The following is a 26,537-nucleotide window of genomic DNA, read 5'->3' as shown; positions in this document are numbered from 1 at the left end:
GTATATAGTGAAATGACGAAGCAAAACAAAGATGGAGAACCCAACCTCACCATACCATCTCTCTTGCTACAATTTCTTTAGTTATCTCACTCTCATCACTCCTCCTCCTCCTCCTCCTCCTGTAGACGCCTCAAAATACCGCCACGTGTGAAAAACTAGACCGACAATGAGTTCCGGATGAGCAGAACAAAAAGAAAATTAACTTGGGTGGAAGAAAGAAATTAGTGCTTGGAGGTCACAAAACGAGGAGACTCTCTCTCTCTCTCTCTCTCTCTCTCTCTCTCTCTCTCTCTCTCTCTCTCTCTCTCTCTCTCTCTCTCTCTCTCTCTCTCTCACCATCACAAAAGGTTTAGCGTCTGACCACCTAGTTTCGAGTCAACGGTCCGAGGGATTTTCTTTTCTCAATGTAATTTCGCTCTCTCTTCACCTCCTTCTATTCCCTGTTCTTCTCCACCTTCCCCCTTACCCCCCTTTCTCTCTCTCTCTGTACCAAACAGTGGCGAGAATGCTACCCTTAGGCCTGCATCTTTGAGCCTAATGACAAGACTTTTCGAGGTCCGCCGCTTCGTAGTGACTTGGCATTCGGACCCTCCATAGACCCTCCTGCCGATCCGAGAAGAAAAGACGGCCGGGGGAAAAGAGTGGAAAGGGCCCCGAGACTTGCCATATGGTCGAATGTCCTATTGAAGTCTCGTGGGATCGCTGTTGCAGGCGTGGAGCAGCGGGGCAGTGGGTCACGGGCGCGGGTTGGCACTATATAAGGCTTCGAGGTCTCGGCCAAGGCATCAGTTTGTGCTTGGCCTTCCCAGTGTGAGGTTGAGAGACACTTCCTGCAGTACCACCATCATCACCGCGGCCCCGCCCATACCACCCCCAGCACCACCTCCGCTGCCACCTCCACCACCAGCCACCACCTCCACTACCCATGGCCTTCAACGGTAGGACCCCAGCGACGTACCTCAAGGCAGAGTGCTGTTCTTCCGCCCTTTGTCTGGCTCCCTCTGAACCCTGTCACCCTCAATAAGAAGTGGATCGTTTAGTCTGATTCCAGTTGTTAACGGAAAAATGTACCCGTAGCTTCTCTATAACGGTCACATGCAGACACACACGGATATACTTGCACACTCTACACAAAGACATGTTGAGACTACAGTGTTCGTGGACTTTCAAAGGCCGAAGCACTTTTTTCGTTGCGCTACAGTGAGATGCTTTAATCCTCCTTCTGATCCTTCCCCTCGTAAAGCCTCGACCTTTCCCTTCCCTTCCCCAGTGTCATGAAGACTTTTAAGAACAAGGGGTAACATTTCCCATTGGGGTTTGTGAAGAGACGGTTTGTTGCACTATCCGATAATTCAGCTTACTTTAAAAAGACACAGACTCAACAGTGGCTATAAAACGACTTAGGTATTTAAAAAGCTTCCTGAAATCCATCCATTCTAAAAAGAGAAAATATGTAGGAGCTTAGGTTCCTCTACTTGCTGAATGCTGAACTCTTTTCCTCCCCTTTTCCTCCCCCTGCTGACTTCTCTCTCTCCCCTCCCTCCCCCTGCTGACTTCTCTCTCTCCCCTCCCTCCCCCTGCTGACTTCTCTCCCTCCCCTCCCTCCCCCTGCTGACTTCTCTCTCTCCCCTCCCTCCCCCTGCTGACTTCTCTCTCCCTCCCTCCCCTGCTGACTTCTCTCTCCTCCCTCCCCTGCTGACTTCTGTCTCTCCCCTCCCTCCCCCTGCTGACTTCTCTCCCTCCCCTCCCTCCCCCTGCTGACTTCTCTCTCCCTCCCTCCCCTGCTGACTTCTCTCCACTCCCTCCCCCTGCTGACTTCTGTCTCTCCCCTCCCTCCCCCTGCTGACTTCTCTCTCTCCCCTCCCTCCCCCTGCTGACTTCTTTCTCTCCCCTCCCTCCCCCTGCTGACTTCTCTCTCTCCCCTCCCTCCCCCTGCTGACTTCTCTCTCTCCCCTCCCTCCCCCTGCTGACTTCTCTCTCTCCCCTCCCTCCCCCTGCTGACTTCTCTCTCTCCCCTCCCTCCCCCTGCTGACTTCTCTCCCCTCCCTCCCCCTGCTGACTTCTCTCTCCCTCCCTCCCCTGCTGACTTCTCTCTCCCTCCTCCCTCCCCTGCTGACTTCTCTCTCTCCCTCCTCCCCCTGCTGACTTATCTCTCTCCCCTCCCTCCCCCTGCTGACTTCTCTCTCTCCCTCCCTCCCCTGCTGACTTCTCTCTCTCCTCCCTCCCTCCCCTGCTGACTTCTCTCTCCCTCCCTCCTCCCCTGGTGACTTCTCTCCCTCCCTCCTCCCCTGCTGACTTCTCTCTCTCCCTCCCTCCCCTGCTGACTTCTCTCTCTCCCTCCCTCCCCTGCTGACTTCTCTCTCCCTCCCCTCCCCTGCTCTCTCTCCCTCCCTCCCCTCCTCAGGAGACACTGGAGGAGGAGGAGGACGATGACGGGCGCCTCCTCATCATCACCAGCACCGGCACGGGCACCAATGTCCTCCCGACCTTCCCCATCGTCGACCTCAACACGCTGACCAACGCCAACGTCACCTTAGGCCTCGGCGCAGCCCTCCTCGCAGCCGCCGCCATCGCTGGGCTCACGGCGGCCACCATCACGCTCGCCATCCTCCTCGGCATCGAAGTCAAGAAAGACAAGAAGTACGACGACGACTACGGTTACTCCGGCAGCTCGTGAGTTGTTAAGAGTCGTTTCCTGGTCGTTCTCTCCCTTGGACGACTCTGTTTTCTCTTCTACCATTTTTTTACAGATCTCTAAACCGCTCGCTGTTCTTAGTGAGACTCCAGCTGGGTCGGTATTACAGCCTCTTATATTTACCAACTTCAAACCCCAAAACTGTCTCCTGGGCCCCAATAACGAGATTCTTTTATAGTTGTCGTTAAAATAGTTAATTCCTGATGTTTCTTGGTAATAGCTAGGCGTCAGAAACCGGTAAACACGAGGCTCTGAGTACGATAACGAGATTCATTTATAGTTGTCGCTAAAGTAGTTAATTCCTGATGTTTCTTGGTAATAGCTAGGCGTCAGAAACCGATGTGGCTGGTGGGTACGATAACGTGTCTTCATTTATAGTTGTCGCTAAAGTAGTTAATTCCTGATGTTTCTTGGTAATAGTTAGGCGTCAGAAACCGGTAAACACGAGGCTCTGAGTACGATAACGAGATTCATTTATAGTTGTCATTAAAATAGTTGATTCCTCAGCCTCTTATATTTACCGTCAGAAACCGTAAACACTGTCTCCTGGGCCCCAATAACGAGATTCTTTTATGTTGTCGCTAAAGTAGTTAATTCCTGGTGTTTCTTGGTAATGGCTAGGCGTCAGAAACCGGTAAATACGAGGCTCTGAGTACGATAACGAGATTCTTTTATAGTTGTCGTGAAAGTAGTTAATTCCTGATGTTTCTTGGTAATAATTAGGCGTCAGAAACCGGTAAATACTAGACTCTGAGTACGATAATTTGGCAACGGTGGGCTAAGGACTCTAGACCCCGTTGTGACAGGTGGGTGTGTAGGAGCCGAGCGTCTTCAGTTTGCCTTGATGCTTTTTAAAACCTGGTAGCAGCGAGGATCATGTTTCTTAATGGTCCCTCTAAGCAAGACAAATAACAAAAAAATCACCTCTCACACAAACCATTTCATAATATATATCGAAGCATTTGTGATCAGTTTATGCATCATCTATTTTGGGGGGTTTATATCATGGCACAAATTTGGCCCGTCGCTGCTACACGGTAAAGCCACAAATTTGGTCCCGTCGCTGCTACCGGGTTATGGGTCATGGTATAAAGGTTGACCTGTATTTCACCGTAGTAGCCTTGCTGTGTCATAAATATCTCACGTTCTATTTTTTTTTTCTGCTCCATAATTTGTAAGCCTTTAGTTTCATTTCCTTCTCCTGCCCCTCCCCCTATCTCCTCCTCCTCTTCCTTTTACTCTTCCTCTTTATTTTCCTTCTCCTCCTCCTCTTCTTCCTATTACTGTTATTACTCCATATCATTCCTTCCCGTCTTCATTCTCCTTTTCCTCTCCTATTTCTCCACGTATTTATTTTATTTTTATTCTTCTTCCTTCACTTTTTCATCCTCCTCCATGTCCTTCTCTTCCTCCTCCTCCTACTACTACTACTGCTGCTACTGTTACTACTACTACTACTACTACTACCACTAGACGTAATTCTCCTTCTCCTCTTCCTCCTCCTCCTCCCCTTCCTGCTCCTCTTCTGCTTGCAATTTTCCGCTACTTACGTCTATTACGCTAAATTGCAGAGTGGAGACTTACAATCCACGCTCAACCTCAATACCAGACGCTGAAACAATATAACCGCTTTTTTTTCCTAACACCTCTATACTTAACTGTACGATAAATCACGACACACACACACACAAACACACACACACACACACACACACACACACACACGCACACACACACAAAAAGAATAAGTAACAAGATCAACGCAAGGAAGGGAGGTCTATTATGTTTTCCCGGTACAAAAACCTCTTCGTTCTTGACTCTATACTTTTCTGCACTCTATGTCACACCACACACACACACACACACACACACGCACACACACAATATAGATGAAATAACTACATGGAAACTAACGTGATAAAGGTGCTGGATCGTGTCTCTATAACATATTTTCTCAGTACAAAGACCAATTTTTCTGAACTCTATACTATTTCCCGCACAACCAGGTAAGACACGCATCTCAATACCAGGAATAATATTAACACTGCATGAAAACTAACGTAGATAAGAGTTATATATTGTTTTCTCTGTGTGTATATATATGTGTGCATCTAGTGTGTTTGTTGTGTATATAAATGATGTATATAAGACTATGTATAAAGTTGTATATATAAGAGGAATGGACGAGAGGTGGTGTTAGTGTTGGTGGTGTCCTCTGGCGGCACACACACACACACACACACACACACACACACACACACACACACACATTAACTCTACTTTTTTATTGCGTTAGAGACAGACCAAGGGTTAAACGAGAAGAGAAAGTTAGAGAAGGTTAGAGACAGACCAAGGTTAAAAATAGACCAAGGTTAGAGACAGACCAAGGTTAGAGACAGACCAGGGTTAGAGACAGACCAAGGTTATAAATAGACCAAGGTTAGAGACAGACCAGGGTTAGAGACAGACCAAGGTTAGAAATAGACCAAGGTTAGAGACAGACCAAGGTTAGAGACAGACCAAGGTTAGAGACAGACCAAGGTTAGAAAAAGACCAAGGTTAGAGACAGACCAAGGTTAGAGACAGACCAAGTTAGAGACAGAACAAGTATTAAGCGAGAAAAAAAATGTCCATAATGCGTTGCTCTTACCAAGGACAGAGGGCGATGCGGAGAAAGAAGTGCCGAATTTAAGTTTCCGGAGTGATGAAAAGAAAACAACACACCTATTTTTAACATATGACATTTTTTATATTTGACAGACATAAATTTTTGGCCTCCGAGTCTCCCACGTCCTTAACATACATAAAAAACGAAAAAAAAATCTTACTCTATACTTCACTTTCAATTGCAAGGACGGGAGTAAAGGATGAATTGGGCATAACATAAATATAAAAAAAGAAACGAAAAAATAGATGCCCAAAAGTCGTGACCTATTATACTTCACTTACAATTACAAGGATGAAAGTGAATGATTAACTGGAAACAAATTTTTACATCCTTCTCTTAAACCCAAACTGATCACTGACTTTCGGCATTTCCCTCTTATATTTTTCTTTAATAGGGGCGTTAAGTTGCGTTCATTTTATGCTATTTTTTTCCATTGGTCTGCTTTCTGTATTCTAAAAATAACTCCTCCACTTTAAAACAACAACAACAATTAAACATCTGTGCCACAATAACGCGCTCTGTAAGTCATCTGGAGGCAAGCGTGTGTGTATGTGTATGTGTGTGTGTTGAGCCCCACCAGCCTACCCACATCTGCCCCCTCACGCCCCTCAAACGCTCTAGTGGTTCCCAAAGACTTGATTTCTCCTCTTTTGTATATAAGCACTTTTCTAATCTTGAGGTCCCGGCCCCCCCCTCCTCACCCCCCGCAGGTCCTACGCTAGCGGCCCGTCCTCGTATGATATGAGTTCCTACTCCATCAAGAGGTCCTTGGAGGAGGCTGCCAAGAAGTATCTGTAAGGAAGGAAGAAAGGAAGGATGGGAGGAAGAAAGGAAGCCCACCGTCGCCCACTGACCTGTTTTCTTCCTACTCCTCCTCCTCTTCCTCATATTCTAAAACGCAGCTATCTGTAAGGAAGGAAGAAAGGGAGAAAGAAAGGAAAACAGGAAGGAAGTCTAGCGTCGCCCAATGACCTGTTATCTTCCTACTCCTCTTTCTCCTCTTCTTCCTCCTCTTTCTCAAATTCTAAAACGCAGCTATCTGCAAGGAAGGAAGAAAGGGAGGAAGAAAGGAAAACAGGAAGGAAGACAGCCCAGCGTCGCCCAATGACCTGTTATCTTCCTCTTCCTTCTCTTCCTCCTCCTTCTGTTCCTCGCATTCCAAAACGCAGCCGAGTCATCCTCCCGTTTAGACAATTCTATTCAAAATCCCCACAACAACCACCTCCTCCTCCCCCTCCCCCTTCTCCCCCTCCCTTCCCCTTGGCCTTGTAACCCCTCCACCCACCCCATCCCTTACAGACATCCCTGCCCTTCACGCCCTCCAGCGACCCATGATCATAGTTCCTCCCAGGATGACGGAGACAAAAACACACGAAGATAAAAAAGACTTAGGTGACAATTAAACAACGAGTGACTGAATAATCTTAAGACCCAAAACTCAGCTACCTTTGCGACTCACTGCTTTCACTCACGACTCATAACTTTCATCCATGACTCAGATTTAGCACTCATGACTCACGGGTTGACTTCGCCGACTCACGCATTCACTCACTCACTGGCTGACTCACCATATCTCTACTCGCGACAGCTCCGACCCGTCCACCGACTCTAGTCACGCAAGTATGAACGAGACTGATTGAACGAACCTCATGAGACGCCAAAGACGCAACGTTACGCTAGCCTAGACTAAGACACTCAAACGTTAGTGTGCAGACATATTCTTAAACGTTTCGGGCTACACCTATGACGATTTTCCAAGGCCACGGAGATGATTAACTGGGTTTTCATGGGTGTTTCTCGTTCATGGCTCAAAAGTCGTGTAAAACTATCATTAGGTTCACGAAATAGTCCATGAAAATCACTGCAACTTCTACGACAGGCTTTTCAAACAGACGAACTTAGGTTTCATGGGTATTTTTTTCCGTTCATAGCGCAAAAGTCGTGTAAAACTATCATTAGGCTCACAAAATAGTCCATGAAAATCTATGCAACTTCCACGAGAGGCTTTTCAAACAGACGAACTTAAGTTTCATGGGTGTTTTTTTCCGTTCATGGCTCAGAAATCGTGTAAAACTATCATTAGGCTCACAAAATAGTCCATGAAAATCTCTGCAACTTCTACGACAGGCTTTTCAGACAGACGAACTTAGGTTTCATGGCTGTTTTTTTTCCATTCATGGCGTAGAAGTGACGTAAAACTGTCATTAGGGTAAAAAACAGTCCATGAAAATCCTTGCAACTTCTACGAGAGGCTTTTTAAACAGGAGAACTTGGGGGCCGAGACGTTTAAGAATGCTGGCTATAGACGTAGACGTAGACATGTTGTTTTCCCTCTATAAACAAGACATTAGCCAAGACTTAGGAAAACAGCACAAGCTACCTCTTCCCGTTTTCTTCCTCGCGCTCTTTCTTTTCTTGCCTCTTATCCCCTAAAAAAAACAAGACTCCCATGACTTAAAAACACGGAACAAAGAACAATCTCCGTTTTCTTTCTTCTTCCTCCATCTTCTCCATTGTCTTTATCCATTCGTCTTTCCACAACTAAGACCCCCACACAATCACCCGACGCACGTGACACATACTCATCATCATCATCATCATCATTAGACATCTCTTTACGTACGTATATAACGACTTGTGCCTCCGTAACGACACAACGAAATGCCGCTACACGAAGACCTCAACGAAAGCTTACGAGATACCTTGCCGACGTCACTATAGAAAAGACAACGCACTAGCGAGACTGTAGTATGACACCCTCCCACCCCTTCCCCCACCACCCTAATTACGGTTCCCCCTCCTCCCCCTCCTCCTTCAACCCCGACAAACGCACTAAGACCCTCCCTCAAATCCCCACCATGTTCAGACTGGGTATCCTTCAGAGTTCCTCCTTCAACGCCTCCTACAGATAACCCCCACACTAAGACACCTCCTACAGACATCCTCCACCCCTTTTTACCCTCCTACAGACATTCTTAAGACACTATCAACATCCCTAAAGAAACATCGACTGAGTATCCTTCAGACGCATCCTACATCTCTCTCCACCGACAACACCCTCTTGAAGGACGCCCAAACGTGACATAATGACCTTATCGCAGGATCTGGCCTACGTGACCTGACCTGACCTGACCTGACCTTCGCCCACCGTGACTCACAGACAGTGCCATGACCTTATTTAAGTACTCACCCTTGCCTTCCCTAACACTTCTTAATACTCCCTTCACCCTACCCGTGCCAACTCTTCCCTTACCTTACCCTCCCTTATCCTCACCCTTATGCCAAGCTACCCTCGCCCCTTCACATCCTACCCTACCCTGCCTTTCTCATAGTCTTCCCTTACTCTCCCTGTCTTTTCGTCCCCTCTCCCCTTCCCCTCCCTTTACTTCACTTCAACCTTCCCTTGTCTTATACCTTCCCCTACCCTCTCCCACCCTACCCTGCCCTTGTTCTTTCCATCCCTTGAGCTCCCTGCCCTTCCCCTGCCCCCTCCCCTGCTAATCTACTCCCTGCTGGCGGGGAGTAGAAGTTCAGCGGGGGCTACTAACCTATCTACTACTACTACTACTACTACTACTAGATCTAAGTGTTACATTGTTATAGTCTAGGTCCCTGGTATCCCGCTCCTAACCTAACCGTCCCCCCCCCCTCCCCCCATTAAGTTATTATTGTTGTTCTTGTTATTGTTGTCGGATCACCTGTTATTTATTGAGATAATTTATACAACTGTAAATACAGTAACACGCAAACCTATTCATGGTCGTTTTCTTTAATCATTTCATCTTATTGTTTTGTGTGGGTGTGGCGCATGTGAGTAAATGAATGAATGTTTGATTGTCTGCATGTCTGTCTGTCTGTTTGTATAAAGACAGATAAATAGATAGACAGATAGATAAACGGATAGATGTGCATTTATATACCCATAAAAAATAAGTCTGAAGAACATAAACATATGAAATTGTAGATATAGTCACTGAAACAGCTATAGATAAATACGTGGATACATATATATCGATAGAGAGACAGATGGACAAATAGCTACATATATACTGATAGACGGATATTGATAAACAGATGATGAGCTGTTTGATGGATAAAGATAGGTAGATAGATAGACGGCAGACAGACATATAGATTGATAAATATAGACATAGATAGATAAATATAGTTAGATAGATATAGACAAAGACCATCAGACATCATGAATCACAATAAGGTTAATTAAGGAATAAATAATGACAGACAGATGGACAGGTAGGCAGAGAGAGACACAAACAGACATAACACAACACAGACAGCTGCCTTCACGACCTCAGCTCATTACTCTCCTCATGGCTTCCCCTCACGAGATGATCGACTTAGCGAGGCGAGAAGCGGCACATAGATTTAGTTAAGCACAGATAAGAATAAGAGGAGAAAATAAAGTGGTCTGTCTCCTGTGAAAGGCCAATAAGATACACACGAGGAGATAGAAAATAGTTGGCATCGCTTCTAAATAACGAGAATCCCAACGCCATATTGAAAAGAAAAACGTATTGGTTTATGAATGACTGAGTGGAGGAAGGAAGGAAGGAAGAAATGAATGAATGAATGATTGAAGGAAGGAAGGAAGAAATAAAGGAAGGAAGGAATGAAAAAAAGAAGGAAGGACGAAAGGAAGAAAGAGAGAAAGAAAGGAAGAAAGGAATATATGAGTGAATGAATGAATAAGTGAATGAGAGTATTAATGAGTGAATGAAGGATTTAAATTATGAATGAATGAAGGATTGAATGAGAAAGTGGATGAATTAATAATGTGAAAGAATAGCTGATGAGTGAATAAGTGAATATGTGAGTAAATTATGGATTGACTGACTGACTGAATGAATGAATGAATGAGAGAGTGAGTGAGTGAGTGTATGAGCAAAGTGGTATGGTGTTTAAGTTAACGGATGGTAATTCTGGTTGACTCGGTTAATATATGGTTACTTAAATGGCGTTTGGTTGTGGTGTGGCCCTGACCTCCACAACCACCACCATTACCACCACCACCACCACCAACAACAACAACAACAACAGCAACAAAAACGACAAGAAGAAGAACAAGAACAAGAAGAACAAGATCAGGGAGAAAAACAAGAAAAAGAAGAAAACGAAGAAGACAACAATAACAACAACAACAACAACAACAATACCTGGCAACATGAAGCTCCCCGCAGACACGCATTTTCTACCTGAGCGAAGTAATTAGGTTGAAGGAAATGTCACGGTACTTTTTTTCCCTTTTAAGTGAGAAGAGAGATAGAGAGAGAAAGAGAGAGTAGAGAGAAAGCCGTAGAAAACACCTGAGAGAGAGAGAGAGAATAATAGAGATGAAAGGAGAAAAAAAGATTGAATGAAAACAGACAGAGAGAAAATAAAGGTGTAGAAAAAAAAAATCAAACCACCAAATCAAGCAACATAAAGAGCTGTAGTAGATAACCATTTTTTTTTTCCATCATAACGGTTAAAAATTTTTTCTCAGGGCAGCGTGAGGTCAAACTAGGTCAGTGCCAATCGTGCCCTTTTCACCATCTTCACGACTATAGCTTATCCTCCTCAGCGCAACGTGAGTATTTAACATTCATTAAGATACGTAAGGACATAAAGAGACAAGAAGGAACTCACCATCTTCCCTTCCCATTCATCTATCAGACCTTCAGTTGAAATTATGATTCGGTTTTGATATACCGAAACATTTGCTTAATTTATTCCATTCATCCACGACTCTATTATGTAAACCATTTTCTGTTTATCTCTTTATCTATCTCAATCTGTCCAATAGTTGCAGGTCATAATATTACATGTTTTTCTTTATTTTTCTTTTCGTATTTTGTAAACCATTTTCTGCCTAGCTCTTTATCTCAATCTGTCCAATAACAACGGTTCATAAGGTTCATAACATAACATCTTTTGCTTTTTTATTCTTTCTTATTCCTCCCGAAATTGACCTCTCTCTCGGCCACCTCTTTTGATTCTTTTTTTGTAGGAGCAGCGAGTAGCGGGCTTTTTTTTATTATTGTTTCCTATTTTTGTGCCCTTGAGCTGTCTCATTTGTTATAAAAAAAATAACGCTTTGGTCTGTATAGATACCTGTCCACTCTCAATCAGGCTGAGCACTCGTTGGCGGGGGGCGTGGCGGGGGGCGGGGGCGTAGGTCCGGCGTGAGGGAGCCACCGCCGCCCCGCCATATGGCTCAGCCCCGGGAGTAGGCGGAGGCAGGTCTGTGGTCAGCCCGTCCCCGTTTTGAGCTCCGTGTGTCGGTCGAATGTATGGTAAGCAGGTCTATATAAGCAGACCCGTCAGCGGAGAAGAGCAGTGTGCCAGCAAGCCTTCAGTAACTAACCACTTCAGCAGTTCCGCTCCGCTCCGGTCCCACGAAACAATGGCTGTCATCAAAGGTAGGGCGTGGTCAGCTGCAGTTAACTCTACGCTTTTTGTGCACCTGCGATTGGCTAGCTATCTCTTTCTTCTTTTACATTTATCCATCTGTGTTTATATCTAGCTCTCCATCTATATATCAGTCTATCTATTTGTGATTCGCTATCTATCTATCTTTCACATTTTCATCTTTTGCATTTACATTTACATCTGTGATTGGCTAACTGTTTTTTTTTTTTATATTTATATCTTTCTATCTATGTCTAAATCTATTTGTCTATCTATCTATCTATCTGACTATCTATCTTTGGAACACTTCGTTGTAGCCTTTAAAAGAGTTCACATTTCGTTTCCTCTCCCCAGTAGTGTTCCTGGTCATGGCCGCGGTCCTCGTATCGGCATCAGCAGCAACACAGAAAACGCAAGAAGCCGAGGAGAAGGAGAACAAGGGACGCTTCTTCATAAACACGTACGGCATGGACGGCGAAGACCAAACGAGCTTGACGGTGGGATACAACAACATCATCCTCGGGGGCTTGTTGCTGGCTGGACTTGCTGCCATCGTCATCTTCTTCACCACAAGGCAAAACGACTACAAGGAACTCCCACAGGCCTACTCTGAGCCCGCGTAAGTATGAAGGGTTCCCTCGCCTTTCCCACAAACCCTCTTACTGCCAGCGCATCACACATTAGCCCACATGCTACCCGTCAGTGCTTAAGCTTTTAGAAGTCTAGTTTCGGGTAAAGCTTCCTTGTGGCTATGAGTCAAGTCAGGGTCAGGGCCAGGGTCACAAGTATGTTCTACCTCTTTACCTATTTCGAACACCTGCTTCATTCTAAACTAAATAAAATATCATGGAGAGCGAAATACTACACAGCCATCTAACTTGATTTCCACGGCAAACACTCCGAGGCCAAAACAACGGTCAAGAAATTAAACGAAAACTAAATTCAAGAAGCTCAAAATCAGATCTCAGGGCATAAGGTAAAAAAGGTCTATATTATCAAACATTTAAGGGCTCACACACCAACATTTGATATGGTTTTCGTAGAGGTTGTGGGTATTTCCATGGGTGGTTTAATGAGCCTAGGTATAGATTGACGGCTTCTCTACCATGAAAGAGAAAAAAAACTACTAATCTCCATTTCTGCCCCTTGGAAATATTTGTCATGAGAGCCGAGAGCGTCTGAAAATACAGCCTAAGTTTCAATTCTCAACACCCTAGACGTTATGAACCCACACACACACCATGGCTCACTGCTTACCCTAACGCCGCTCTCCTGCAGGCACTACTCTGCGCCCGCCGAGGAAACGTACGCCATCCACCGCCACCTCAAGGTTGCCAGCGACAAATACGACCAATAGAAGAACGCCGATGCTCAAGTCACCACCAACGCCTCAATACCTCCACGCGACGCAACCACACTCACTCTCACGCAGCCGTCCTCCTAACCATCCCCATCATCATCATCATCATCATCCTAGCACCAGCACCGCCAGCACCTCTCCCAACCCCCCAGCACCCTAACGCACTAATGCACTACTCTCTCGCTATGGCAGGACTGGTGGTTTGGCATGCAGTGTGTCTTCGTGGCGGAGTGACTGAGGTAAGGGACTTGTTGATTCTTCGAGGATGTTACCAAGGGACGATGACGATGAACCTGAAGTATATGTTGCTTCGTTTCGGCTTAAAATCAGATCACAGTAGAATAAAATTAAAGAAAATCAATTAGAAGGATGTTAAATGGAGTAGAAGTCGATATGTTGCCGCTTCTCTTACTATAAATAATATATGTTGCTTCGTTTCGGCTTCAAATCAGATCACAGTAGAATAAAAGGAAAGAAAATCAAATAGAAGGATGCAAAATGGAGTATAAGTCTCTATGTTACTATAAATGCCAGATCACAGTAAAAAGAAAGGAAAACATAAAATAGAAGTATACATAATGGAGTAAATGTCTAAATGTTGCCGCCTCTCTCTGCTATAAATGCCAGATCAGTGTTTTAAAGCCCTTAGAGTTTGTTCAAGAGTGGGGTTAGTGTATGGGAGTGTTTTTACTTATGGACATTTTTGACTGAATAAAATACAACATGACATAACAAGACACGCTCCTTGAGATAATGAAACTATTGAAAGATATGCACCACCACCACCAGCACCACCACCATAGTCACCATAATTTAAAGTATATTTTGTAACACTGTATTGCCTCTCCATCACCATCAGTCACTAGCACTCACTAGCACTCACTCCTCACCATCACGGATCCAGCACCGATTTTTCACTACCATCACGAGCACTGCACCACCAGCACTATATTCCAAGCACTATACACACCCCAGCACCACCACCACCACCATTCAGCAGCACCAGCACCAATAGCTCACTGTCATCACCAGCACTTCATCACCAATCAATAGCACCATCACCACCACCGCCAACCCACCAGCTCCCTGCACCACCACACACCACCCCAAGCACAATCGCACAATAAAAGCTCACTACCACCCCCCACCATACGTCTACCACTCTCAGCACCTCCACACACCATTACTAGCACATCAGCACCATCACCATACATCAGCACCATTAGCAGCACTTACTACTTTTAATACCACGTACCTCCATTTCCATCACCACTGTCACCACCATCACTTATAAGAACCTTTTACTAATCACATTCTGTACCTTGTTCCCTGTATCCTAAACCCACATATCCTTGAAACCAGTCCTACACCCCAGTCTATATACCTACCTCATATCCTAAACCTCCCTGCCCTAACCTATATCTTCCCTATATCCTATCCAATAAATCCTACACCCACATGAGATCCTGCAATCCTTCCCCTAACCTACATCCTATCCCCTTAATCCTATACCCACACGAGATCCTACATTCCTTTACCCTATATCCTATCCAATAAATCCTACCCCTAAGATCCTGCAATCCTTCCCCTAACCCATATCCTTCCTAAATCCCATCACCTAAATCCTGTACTCCCACAATATCCTAAAATCATTCCTCTCCCTGTAAGTAATCCTAATCCTTCACCCCAATCCTGGCTCCCATTACCCATCACTCTCCCATCCTCCTCTTGCACTGACAAATCACCTATATCCAATCCTACATCCTTACCCAATGCACTTACTTACGAGCACCTTTAATAACCTTTCCCTCACTTATCCTTTACCCAATCCTACGATCCTGCATCCTTTACCAGCGTCCTTAATCTTTTGCACTTCGTATCACCTTTCCCCACCTCCCTTTACCTTCATCTACACCCAATCCTTAGCCAGAGCACCCAACCCAATCTTCACCCTTACTGCTGCACCTAATCCTACTTGCACCCATCCCTTATATATGTCATCTCTAGTTCCCTAATACTCTGTCCTTATACCTGTCTCCAATCACTCAAGCCCTATCCTAGTACATCCTAATCCTATATTCCCCATTATCCATCCTTTGTATCCGCCATCCATCCTAACCTTGTATCCTTCACCCGTCATCCTTATATCCTTTTTACCGATACCAGAATCCTCCACCAAGTATCCTTACAAACATCCCTAATCCTTATCCTTGTATCCTGGCATCCCTACATCCCACTTCCCACGCCTTACAACCTACATCCTCTCCCTGTGAATCTGAACCCATCCAACCAATCCTCACCAACACCCAAATTGTATCCTCAACCAACTATTCCTTGCATCCCCCGCCACCTGCACCTACCCTCACACCTGCGTCAAATGACCTAAGTCCTACCCATCCACACCTTGTACCTTTGCCACTTGGATCCTGCACCTAAGTCCTTGTTCCATACACTTTTTATTCCACCCTCCAGCATCCTCCTCTCTCCCTCCCTTGAACCTTAATCCTTGTACCATCATCCCAAAACTGCCCCAATACCTACATCCTTCCCCTTATCCCTGGCATTATCCTTACCAATCCTTGTATGCCATCCTCCCGTGATCACCAGAATCCAAGAACCTGCCCCATCCTGCATCCAATCCCTTGTGACCCAATCCTTGTACCCTGCTCCCACGATCCCATTTATCCTTGTACCATTTGCCTACCATTGTCAGTGACCCAGAACCTACCCCATCCTGAATCCAATCCCTTGTATCCTTATCCTTGAACCATCCACCTATCCTTGTATAAACCTTCCCACCCAATATCCTCCATCCTAGTCCTTGTAATATCCAGCCACCACTCCTGTACCCTTATCCTTTATCCTAGACCTTTTATCCTCCATCTACTATTGCCTGTTCCCCATTACCCATTACCCAGCATCCTGAATCCAGTCCTTTGCTCCTTCCACCAACCATTACCTGATATCCTACACCTAGAAAATCCTGTTCCCTCCATTCAACTACCATCCTGATCCTAATCCTAATGCCTAATCCATCCCATACCCGCCATCCACTCTAACCTACCCACCATATCCTGAACCTAAATCCCATATCCTACCCTAATCCCACTCCTTCCTATACCTATCCTATGTCCTCCACCCATCCTCAGTTAAACCAATCCTTTGTAGATAATCCTGCCACTTCGCCCAATGCATCCTTCCTGAGATATCCTACCCCTGCACCATGTCACCTATTCCTTTATCCATTTACCTGATCCTTACCACAAACCTCATCCTATATCCTTCCCAAAGAGATCCTTATAACCCATCCCAACACCTCGTTATCCTTATCCGTTCCTATACCCAGATCCTTTGTCCATCTACCCTCACCTACTCCCCCACCCATCCCTAATCCTTATCATTTAAACCTGTCTACCTTTATCCTATCCTACACCCGCTCCCTATACCCAGATCCTTTATCCACTGTCTCCTTGATTCCAATCCCCATCCTATTCCCTGCGACCTTTATCCACCTCTGAATCCCATATCCATCCTCCCCAACTTCCCTTACCTTTAAACCTTTCTACCTTTATCCTATCCTACACCCGTTCCCTATACCCAAATCCTTTATCCACAGTCTCCTTGTATCCAATCTCCCATCCTATTCCCTGCTACCTTTATCCGCCTCTGAATCCCGTATCCATCCTCCTCACCTTCCCTTACATATCCAACCTACGCACTATCCACCCCCCATCCCCTACCACCTGCATGCTACCCTACATCCTCACCCTTTCCCACTACCCCTGCACCCTGCCACTTTGCCCTCTCATCTTCACCAATGTACCTTCAACCCACCTCTCCGTCCTGACCACCAGAACCTCCACCCGCAACCCTGCCACCTACAGCCTCTCCCCCAACACCCTGCCACCTTACCCTGCCCCATCCCTCCCACCCTCACCTGCCCCGCGCCACCCACGCCTCCCTTAGGACAATGCTGTAGTTGTGGGAGGAAGCGGTGACCATGAACGACTGCTCCCCGACGCACCTCATAACCCCGATGCTGCCCTCACACGTAAACAAAGGGTACAAGACTACAAGCAGACTGTCGGCCTACACGTGGCGGTTCATAAGCACGAGCTATTCACCGCCTGTCCGTACCCATGTCCATACAACTATCTGACTCCAATTTGATAGCTTTATGGATGGGGAGGCGACAAGGAGCAACTCTACACCCCACAAGGCTCACTACAAGGCACAACTCTCACCCTCCATGCTGTTTTGGGGTGCAACTCACAACCTAGACGCTGGATACCTTCACAGTGCAGCTTACACCCGCAACGCTGGCTATACAGAATGCAAATTACTCTAACCGTGCACTCGAGAGGACATCGTGTTACACCCTACAAGGCTCACTACAAGGCACAACTCTCACCCTCCATGCTGTTTTGGGGTGCAACTCACAACCTAGACGCTGGATACCTTCACAGTGCAGCTTACACCCGCAACGCTGGCTACAGAATGCAAATTACTCTAACCGTGCACTCGAGAGGACATCGTGTTAAGCCTTCAACGCTCAGTCACTTCCAGGCACAGAGTTACATCCTCAAGACAGAGTTACGTCCTCAAGCCTTATTAAACAGCATAATTTTATACCATTCATACTCGACACACGCCACGCACTTCCGACAAAGACTACACATCCTCAAGCTTCGCCACACGGAACAACTTCGTATCCTCAACACTGGCTACAGGGCACGACTCTACACCCTCGATGCTCACAGTCCAGAATTTAAGCCTCATCGGAGTTCATCCAGTGACGCTTTTTCATGTTCTCAATGTAGCATCACGGCCAAGGAGTCAGTGTAAGCAAAACAGTGCCATAACAACAGTATCTCCTGCTTTTATCCCCTTCAAGAGGCATTTGGAGGTTATCTTTTTCCCCGTATTCGACGTGTGGTCCCGAGCTAGTCTACGCTTGACGGAAGTAAAGACTAATTAGGCACTTGTATAAACTGCATGTATATATACTTTTTATACCTACAACCTTTACTCCACTTACATTTGTGCAATTTCCATCCCGTCCACTTGCTCTACATATTTACAAGTCACTGTACTGCCAATATGTGAGTTTAGGGAAGCAAAATTTATTTAAAATGCACCTTAGGTTAATGTTGAGTTAAATAATTTATGAATATATGAATAAATAGTTAATGAGCAACCTACTGTGTCCTTGAGTCTTGAATTCCCTTGTCTCAATCAACCATTCCCCTTACTTCCCCTTTCCCTGAAGTACTGTAGTTGATGATGAAAATGACGGAGGTGATAAAGGATTTTCTCAATATCTATCTATCTGTCTGTGGAGCACTCTAGGCAAACGCAGTACCATGACTAGCAATCTGCAACTCTTCCTGAACATAAATGTGAACGATCAGTGTATCCTGTCAGTCTTAACATACAGATTAGAAACTTGACACCTGACAAAAGATATGGAGATGAAGATAAGAAAAACACAAAGAGAAATGAAGAGAAAAATGTTGGGTAGGTACATCATGAAGAAATATGAAGTGAGCATCATGGATTAAGAGATAGACAAAGGTTGAAGATAATGATAATTAAGAATAAGAAGAGGAATTGGGCAGGTCATATCATGTGTAGAACTGGTAACAGGTGGACAACCAAAGTGAAAATGCGGCTGCCCAGAGATCGTTAAAGAAGACAAGACGGACAGAGAGCCAGGCGAAGAGACGGGATGAGAGCAGCGTTGCCAAATTATCGTACTCATCGCATTTTATTTTCGTAGTTGCAGACCGATAACTATAACAACAAGGAACGAAAAACATCAATATTCAACAGTTTCAGCACTAACTTAATACGATAATTTGGCAACGCTGGATGAGAGTATTTGCCGGAGCAGGATGGCGAACACCGACGTCAGATAGAGAATAGAGGACTGAAGATGACGATGATGATGATACAATTAGATGATAATGACAATATCTATGTCTATATCTATATATCTATCTATATAGATAGATAGATAGATAATTATTATCTATTTATATCATCATCATCATCATCCACCATAACCAAACATCATCATCCATCCTCGGTCCTCCATTCTGTCTGACGCTACTAAATGTACTCCATCCTGAAATATATATATATATATATATATATATATATATATATATATATATATATATATATATATATATATATATATATATATATATATATATATATATATATATATATGCAGTCCTGGTGACGCTCTGCCCGATAAAAGAATGATCCTATGGAGAACTGAGACCAAGACTAAAAGAATGACCAATTGACTTCACAAAGCACTAACCAAAGTCAACACCAAAAATCCTTACGAAGAATAAAATACCTTTTGCTTACCTCTCAATCCTCGCCCCGCTGCCTCCCCCCCCCTGTCGCAGCGCCACGGTGGGGAGACGCAGCGACGACGGAGTGCCCCGGGAGGGTCCAGGCGAAGGGTGTCTGAGCGCCTCATTGATTAGTGGCAGCGGTGCAGCGCCTCATCAAGATTTCCGAGCCTCGCCTTGCTGACTGTTCACCTGCCTCCGCTCCACCTGTGGGCAAAAATAAAGAACCTTGCTGAAGCAAGCAAAGGCTGGCTTAAATTTCGACTTTTTTTTTTTCAATCCATGGCCTCCTAATGAATACAACACTACCTTGTTTATGCATATAGTAATCAATCACGGCAGTGACGGTCTATACTGCTGCATGTCTTTTAACAAGTTTATGTGACTGAAATTTATGAATTGAGGCTTCAAATTATATGCTATCCAGTGCTGGGCCTCCCGTGCGGTGCCTGTCACGGGGATCAGAGGGCGAGGGGCGAGGAGACACCGGGGCTGCAGCGCGCGGGTGGCAACGGTCAGTGTTGAGGGCGGGGGGGCAGGATGGGGGGAGGGGTAAATATATAGTTTGGCTGGAGGGGCGGCAGAGACGGTGTGGCCCATTCACGACGACGGCGTGTGTGGCAGAGGCGGTGGGAAGATTAGGATGTGCGGCTGAAGGGGCGGGAAGGCGGCGGAGCTACTGAACGGTGTCGCCCACACGCCGGCACCACAGGCAGTCCCGGCCGGGGGTCATTAAGGAAAGGGAGACTGATGGGGACACGACTCGAGTTCACCAGTCCTTTAAGAGCCGTTAAGAGGCACACACAACGACCTCTTCCAGAAGGCAACACAGAACACGGATTAGCGAGTCATAACTATCAAAGCGACGCTCCCCAAGGCACGGGCCCAGCCACTTTAATCATGATATTTCTTATTTTGTTTAAAGAAAGAAAATCTAATACTTTTTTATTCTACATAGGGAATGAGTTGATCTAATAAAGCTTCGCGGTCTGTCTAAATAGACCCGTGATTTCGTACCCTAATACAGAGTTTCATCGTATAGTCTACAACTCTTCATGAATGATCTTGGCTCTATAATCTAAGGAGTCCTTCGATGTATAGCCTGAAGGAGCCCTGTCTCGGGGGGAGGAGGGCTAGGGAGTGAACTGAAGGCCAATACTCGAGGGTCAGTGTGGCGAGGTGGTGCCTGGGGCCGTCACGGGGGTGGTGGCAGCCAGGTACGCGGTGCCACGGATGGGCGGGGTCGGCCTGGACGCGTCGGCCGAAACAAAGTCACCCGAACACCCCAAACTATGACAATAAGTGGTCCTTTAGGCACCATCATCATCATCAGCTATTACTAGTCTGCTGCACAAGAAAGATATCAATGTTTCCACTTCTTTTGTCTGGTTTTAGTGCACGCCGTCCTGCCCTTGCAAAGTCGATCGTGGTTATCGAGACACCTAACCGTTCGACAGGACAAGACAAGACACGACCTGGTCCACTGTCTGTTCCGACTTATGCAGTTCCTCAATTGTCACTGTTACGTTGACTGTCCATCTGTAATCCATTATACGCTATACTTGGCCTGCCAAAGTTAATTGTCATTTGAATATCTTCGACCTTGCAATTTCCTAATATATGATGTTCTATTCCTATGAGCTGAAGAAGGCTCGTCTCCGAAGTCATTTCATGCTGATTCTTTATCAAACTTTCTATGAATTCTTCTCTTTGATCCCCTGACAGGCCTTCCTCATCTGACCTCTCTCCAGGTAAGCCCAGTCACTATACACTTCTCGATTGTGAGGTCATTTCATGCTGATTTTTTAAAACTCTCTATGAATTCATCTGTCTCATCCCTTCACCCATACTGCCTCCGGGTAGAGTATTCCCCATCTCTGCTGGAGCGTGGCGCCACTCTTGAATGAGGCAGGCTACGTTAGGTTAGGTTAGGTTTAGATTCGCGGCACTAAAGGTAATTTTGAGTGGGAATCACAATGAGAGTATTTTCCCGCACGCCCCGCGGTTAGTTTCGGAGCTACAGCCGAGCGTCTTCACCCAGGGACCACATGCCCGTAAGGAGATCGGGAATATGCCTCCGGGGAAGCTCAGCTACCACATAAGCTCTGACGAAGGACCACCTGAACCACCGCCTCAGATGTCCTGGCGAAGCGAGCTCAAAAGGAAAATGAGCAAATAAATATAATATTCTCAAAGCCACGACAATGCAAACTGATGCTCAAGACACATGAAGGGTCGTACTGGTCTACAGCGTAATTAGTGGCATTTCTAAGCTTCAAGAGTAGACGCTATTAAGAAAGACATCAATCAGATAAGCTCTAATAACCAAACTAATTGAACCGCTATGCATCTGTGCCTTGCTGTAAAATAGATAGACGTACATTAAGTTTGTGGCATCTTGGACCATACATCGCCTTGACATATGTGTGGTTCCTATCTGAAGTATGCTGTCGATTGTTTTAAAGCATATATCTTAAGTCCCATATGTTCTTGTAATCAGTTTTTACACACACTTGTTCTACATTTTCTTTGCCCATTCAGAAGCAGCTGGAGGGGAAGCTTTTGATTTCCAGAGTGCGTTCTACAATCCCCATCTTTTGTAAGGATTAACTCTTCCACAGACTTGTTCCTGAGCTATTCCCCATGGAGGTGAAGCTTAATTTGTAGAGTTTGTTCTTTAATCTCCATCTTTTGAAGCGTTTAACTCTTCCACAGACTTGTTCCAGATCTATTCCCCATGGAGGTGAAGCTTAATTTGTAGAGTTTGTTCCTTAATCTCCATCTTTTGAAGCGTTTAACTCTTCCACAGACTTGTTCCAGATCTACTCCCCATGGAGGTGAAGCTTAATTTGTAGAGTTTGTTCCATAATCTCCATCTTTTGAAGCGTTTAACTCTTCCCCAGACTTGTTCCATATTTATTCTTCTTGGAGGTACTATAAAATTTTAGAGTCCATACTTTAATCCCCATTTCTTGTAGCGTTTAACTTTTCCCCAGACTTGTTCCATATTTATTCTAAGTGGAGGTACTATTAATATGTAGATTCCGTCCTTTCATCCCCATTTTTTGTAGCGTTTAATTCTCCCACAAACCTGTTCCATATTTACTCTCCGGGAAGTGAATATTCAAACGGAAAGTCTGTCACGCGGCCAGCACAGCGCCAGGTGACCACCACACCTGGCACGCTTCCCCTAATTACCGATAAACAAAACAGACAGCTGGAGACTCTCGCAGACACGTTTTACCGTAAAGAGCGTAGACGAAGGGTTTTCCTACGGCCTTAAAATCTCCACACAAGGTGAAAGTCAGCGAAAGGGGCGACGGTTAGTGAAACAGTCTGTCGATGCTTGCTTGCTTTTGAGAGAGAGAGAGAGAGAGAGAGAGAGAGAGAGAGAGAGAGACGCCCGTCATCCTATATTTTTCCTCCATATTTTATTGTTTCATGACCGTGCCCGAAATATGCCAGAGCCGAACCCCCTTTTTTTTACGTTTTGGCTTATACCGTCTTTAGGCTTCCTTGGCGGGGCCCGGTGGTCGACCTCAGCCCGTTGTGGTGCAGGCAAGTGTTTATAGTGACGCCATCTTGCCTGGCTCATGCTGCCCCCCGGAGCTCATCTTTGAGTCTCTTTTCGAGAGAATCTAGAGTCCGGGTCTTCAGGACAACATGTGGGTAGCCTTAGGCCACTCGGCGATGGCTGACAAATTGCCAGCTTGTTTATTGCGGCGAGCGGGACGCGAACCTGCGTCTTCTTGAACGCCGCGCCAGCACGCTGACCACTACGCCAGCGCCTCTTGTGTTATTCTCAGTGTGGTGTGCACTGAGCGTTCTCTTTTGTAAATAAATTTAAGCTTCAAGTTCGCTAATTATAAGGCATTGGCAGGGGTGTGCTCGTTTTCCTTCACCTCCACATGCGCCGCCACGCACCACACGGAACTACTACAGCTGTCTCCAATGGGGATGCCGGAAACTACACTGTCTTAAGAGAAAAGTTAACGAAGTACTCTCTCTCTCTCTCTCTCTCTTACATCCTATATTCATCAACTAATACAAGTAAACACACATACAGTAGTTTCCCTTCCTCCTTCAGCTTTCCAGGAGCCCAACAGGAAACGGTGAAAGACAACCCGGTAATTACAGACGGACCAATAGCCGCTGGTTACCGAGTCGAACACCTTTACGTACCTACTATATGTGTGTGTGTATGTATGTGTGTGTGTGTGTGAGGATGAAGACGACACGGCATGGCATTTGTCCCCTTTTATTTTCCTCCCTTCCACCTTCATCCCTTCTCTTCTCCCTTCCTCTGTTTATCATGATCGACATACATGTTACCTCACAGACACGCAAACAGTCTCAGTCCCACAGACTCATAAAGACACAGAACTACAGCCCCAAGGAAGCCAAAATCACCCACAGCCTTACAGCCCCTTTCAGACCCAGAGACTAACAAGCCCACAAGCCCAACAGTCCTTCATAATCAGAGCCTTACAAGCCCACAAGTCCCACAGCCCTTCAGACCCAGAGCCTAACAAGCCCACACGCCCTACAGTCCTTCAGACCCAGATCATTACAAGCCCACAAGTCCCACAGCCACAGACAGGAACAGAAAGGCAGCCAAAGAAACACAACCCTTTAATCACACAGACCTACAAACCCACAGACCTGTAAGTCTACAGCCCCATAGACCTACAAGCCCTATACATATATTATAGCACCCCCCAATATGCTGCAAAACCCTCGCCGCAGACCACAGTGAGCCCCAGTTTTCGTCTCATGGCCCGGAGATTGCGGTGAGGGCCATATGCACCTACTTCGGCGACGGCTCCTCCCCACGTGTATAAAAGGGCGGCCCTGTCCAGGTGTGTTCAGTCAACGTCAAGTGCTTCCAGCGTGACCATCCCCTGCGTGCTCCCGTCCCGTTCCTCCCCGTCTATCACACACACAGCTCCACGATGGCCCTCAATGGTAGGCAGTCTTATGGGGACTGTTTTACTGCCCCAGCCCGTTGGTGATAAATGGGACATTCTTTATGGCGGGGAATTTTTCGTATTTGAAGTGAGACATCAAGAAAAAGATATAATTAAAATGGCATCGCGATACACATTCCTTTTAGTCGTTAATTTATAGCAAATAATCAAATCCAATCCATAACAGTGATTAAATACCAGACACAGACGATCCTTATTAAGATTACTGTGTGACGAGGCTTAGTACAAATTTTCTCTCAGGAAAATTTGTTAAATAAATAATCGAGTCCCTGATAGCAATGTCTCTAGACAGGGAAAGCTTCTAAGGATGAATAGATATTTTACTGTTGGTGTTTGCAATCCCTCGCTATGCATAATCTGTATAACAGTCGCAAGAGCAACACAGGAGGAAGTACTGTCTTTGTGTGCGCTATACCACGTACGAACTCGTGGGATGTCAGCACACGGTAAGGTAGTCCATATGGTGTCGATGGTAGTCATAGATAAGCCTGGCAGTACCACTAACATTAACTAACGCACGTGTCTCTTCCAGCTCTACTGAACGCAGCGCTGAAGGCGGTCAGCGGCGCCGACTCGCACCCTCACCAGCAGGCGGAGGGAGACGAGGGGCGCTTCTTCATCACGGGCACGGGCAACCCCAACCAGTCGCTGGTGGTCGGCAACTCAAACTTGGTGCTCTTCGGCCTCGTGGCGGGCGCCTTCGTGATTGCTCTCGTCGCCGCCGCCTTCACCGGCCGCGGCTCGGGCTCCCTCGGCTACAAGTCAGCGTGAGTGTTGCCGCGCCGTCTCTCTTGACAGGGATCTTTCGTGGCGAGAACTGCCGCCTTCATGAAGGATGTGCTTACCAATAATGCACCCTTACCACTAATAATTAATATCGTCATTAAGCCTCATCCAGTTCATTTAATAGCAAATCATGACATACCGCCCCATCCATGAAGGCTGTGCTTCCCAATGGTGCTATATATTTACGAGTCAGTACTTCCATTTTGCCCCTAAGATTTGAAGACTCTATACAATAGCACTATGCCTACGAAATCCCAATCCATTACTTCCACCACCTTTCTTACACTACCATGAAGACCAACAACCCATTCTCCTCACAGCTCGCCCTCAAGTTACGAGAGTTCCTACGCCGTCCACCGCGCCCTCGAAGACACCGCCAAGATGCACGAGTAGCAGCTGTCCCTCCCCAGCACCCCATGACGCCTCCGCCCCAACCCCACCACGCAAGGACACACAAGGATAAAGAGTCAGCAAGAAGCCAGTCGACCTGCACATGACAGCCCCAACGAACCTGCTATTCACCAGCCATCATCTCCGTCCATGAATCTATCTTACCTCCATTTGAGCTTATCATCCTATTGTTCCTATACTCCTGACCCTCCTTTAAACACCTCCACCCTAACACCGCCTCAACGCCACCACCCTCACCACCACTTTACTCTTTCTCACGCACCTGGGCCTAGATACCCATACATGCCGCCTGATGCTTCTTTATCTTGTTATTCCGTCCCTTTTTCATCTCCCATTTGCCTCTCGGTGTCATGAAGTCAGGAGCGTCATCGTTTGTGTGTGTGTGTGTATGTGTGTGTGTGTGTGTGTGTGTGTGTGTGTGTGTGTGTGTGTGTGTGTGTGTCTGTCTGCTTGTCGGGCTCTTAGGCGGCCCCACTTCGGGAAGGACGCCACCCCCATCGGTATGTAATTGTGAGAATAATTTATTGGCTTAAGTAATGTAAATAAAATAACGAAAAAAAAAAAACTCTCGCTCTGTTTCTTTTGCCCTCTTGGCTGCACGACACGGGGAAGCACATGAAAAGCTTTGTACGTATTACACACGTCATACACTTCCACGAGGGGAGGATCAAGGCGCCTCACTAACCAGGATTAATCACTGGCGTCATCATTTGTATAGGCGCGTTGTAGGAGCAGCGAGTTGCGAACTTTTCTCATTTATTTTACCTTTGTCCTGCCTCCAGTGTGGTAAAAAGTATACAAAACTACTTTCACAGTGCTTGATGTTCTTTCTTTTCATCCCATCTTGATAAAA

General features: G+C 46.0%; 3 protein-coding genes across 5 annotated transcripts in view; all 3 read left to right on the top strand.

Moving 5' to 3' along the window:
- LOC127001431 (uncharacterized) overlaps positions 1-9,110 on the top strand; it is a 9,258-nt gene extending 148 nt beyond the window's left edge. Inside the window, exons 2-4 of the mRNA XM_050865959.1 lie at positions 810-938; positions 2,408-2,673; positions 6,074-9,110. Coding sequence (XP_050721916.1) covers positions 810-938; positions 2,408-2,673; positions 6,074-6,161 — 483 coding nt within the window. The 3' untranslated portion in view covers positions 6,162-9,110. The remainder of the gene's footprint in view (positions 1-809; positions 939-2,407; positions 2,674-6,073) is intronic.
- Positions 9,111-11,450: 2,340 nt separating this feature from the next.
- LOC127001543 (uncharacterized) lies at positions 11,451-17,127 on the top strand. Of its 3 annotated transcripts, none has more exons than XR_007755334.1 (4): positions 11,451-11,782; positions 12,129-12,390; positions 13,050-13,370; positions 16,986-17,127. XR_007755334.1 is itself a non-coding variant. In XM_050866172.1 (3 exons), the coding sequence occupies exons 1-3, from the start codon at positions 11,650-11,652 to the stop codon at positions 13,126-13,128; spliced, it is 477 nt and encodes a 158-aa protein (XP_050722129.1). In that variant the 5' UTR covers positions 11,451-11,649; the 3' UTR covers positions 13,129-16,943. The 3 variants fall into 3 exon arrangements, 1 of the variants encoding a protein (XP_050722129.1); XR_007755333.1 differs by having other exon boundaries at positions 12,126-12,390; XM_050866172.1 differs by lacking the exon at positions 16,986-17,127 and having other exon boundaries at positions 12,126-12,390; positions 13,050-16,943.
- A 7,229-nt stretch (positions 17,128-24,356) lies between these two features.
- Positions 24,357-26,238, top strand: LOC127001547 (uncharacterized). The gene is made up of 3 exons (XM_050866177.1): positions 24,357-24,464; positions 25,020-25,254; positions 25,594-26,238. Exons 1-3 carry the CDS (start codon positions 24,452-24,454, stop codon positions 25,664-25,666), a joined length of 321 nt encoding a protein of 106 aa, XP_050722134.1. The 5' UTR covers positions 24,357-24,451; the 3' UTR covers positions 25,667-26,238.
- The last annotated feature ends 299 nt before the right edge of the window (positions 26,239-26,537 follow it).

This window comes from Eriocheir sinensis, chromosome 21 (genome assembly GCF_024679095.1).
Source record: "Eriocheir sinensis breed Jianghai 21 chromosome 21, ASM2467909v1, whole genome shotgun sequence".
NCBI lineage: Eukaryota > Metazoa > Arthropoda > Malacostraca > Decapoda > Varunidae > Eriocheir > Eriocheir sinensis.
This window is presented reverse-complemented; position numbering and strand designations above follow the sequence as displayed.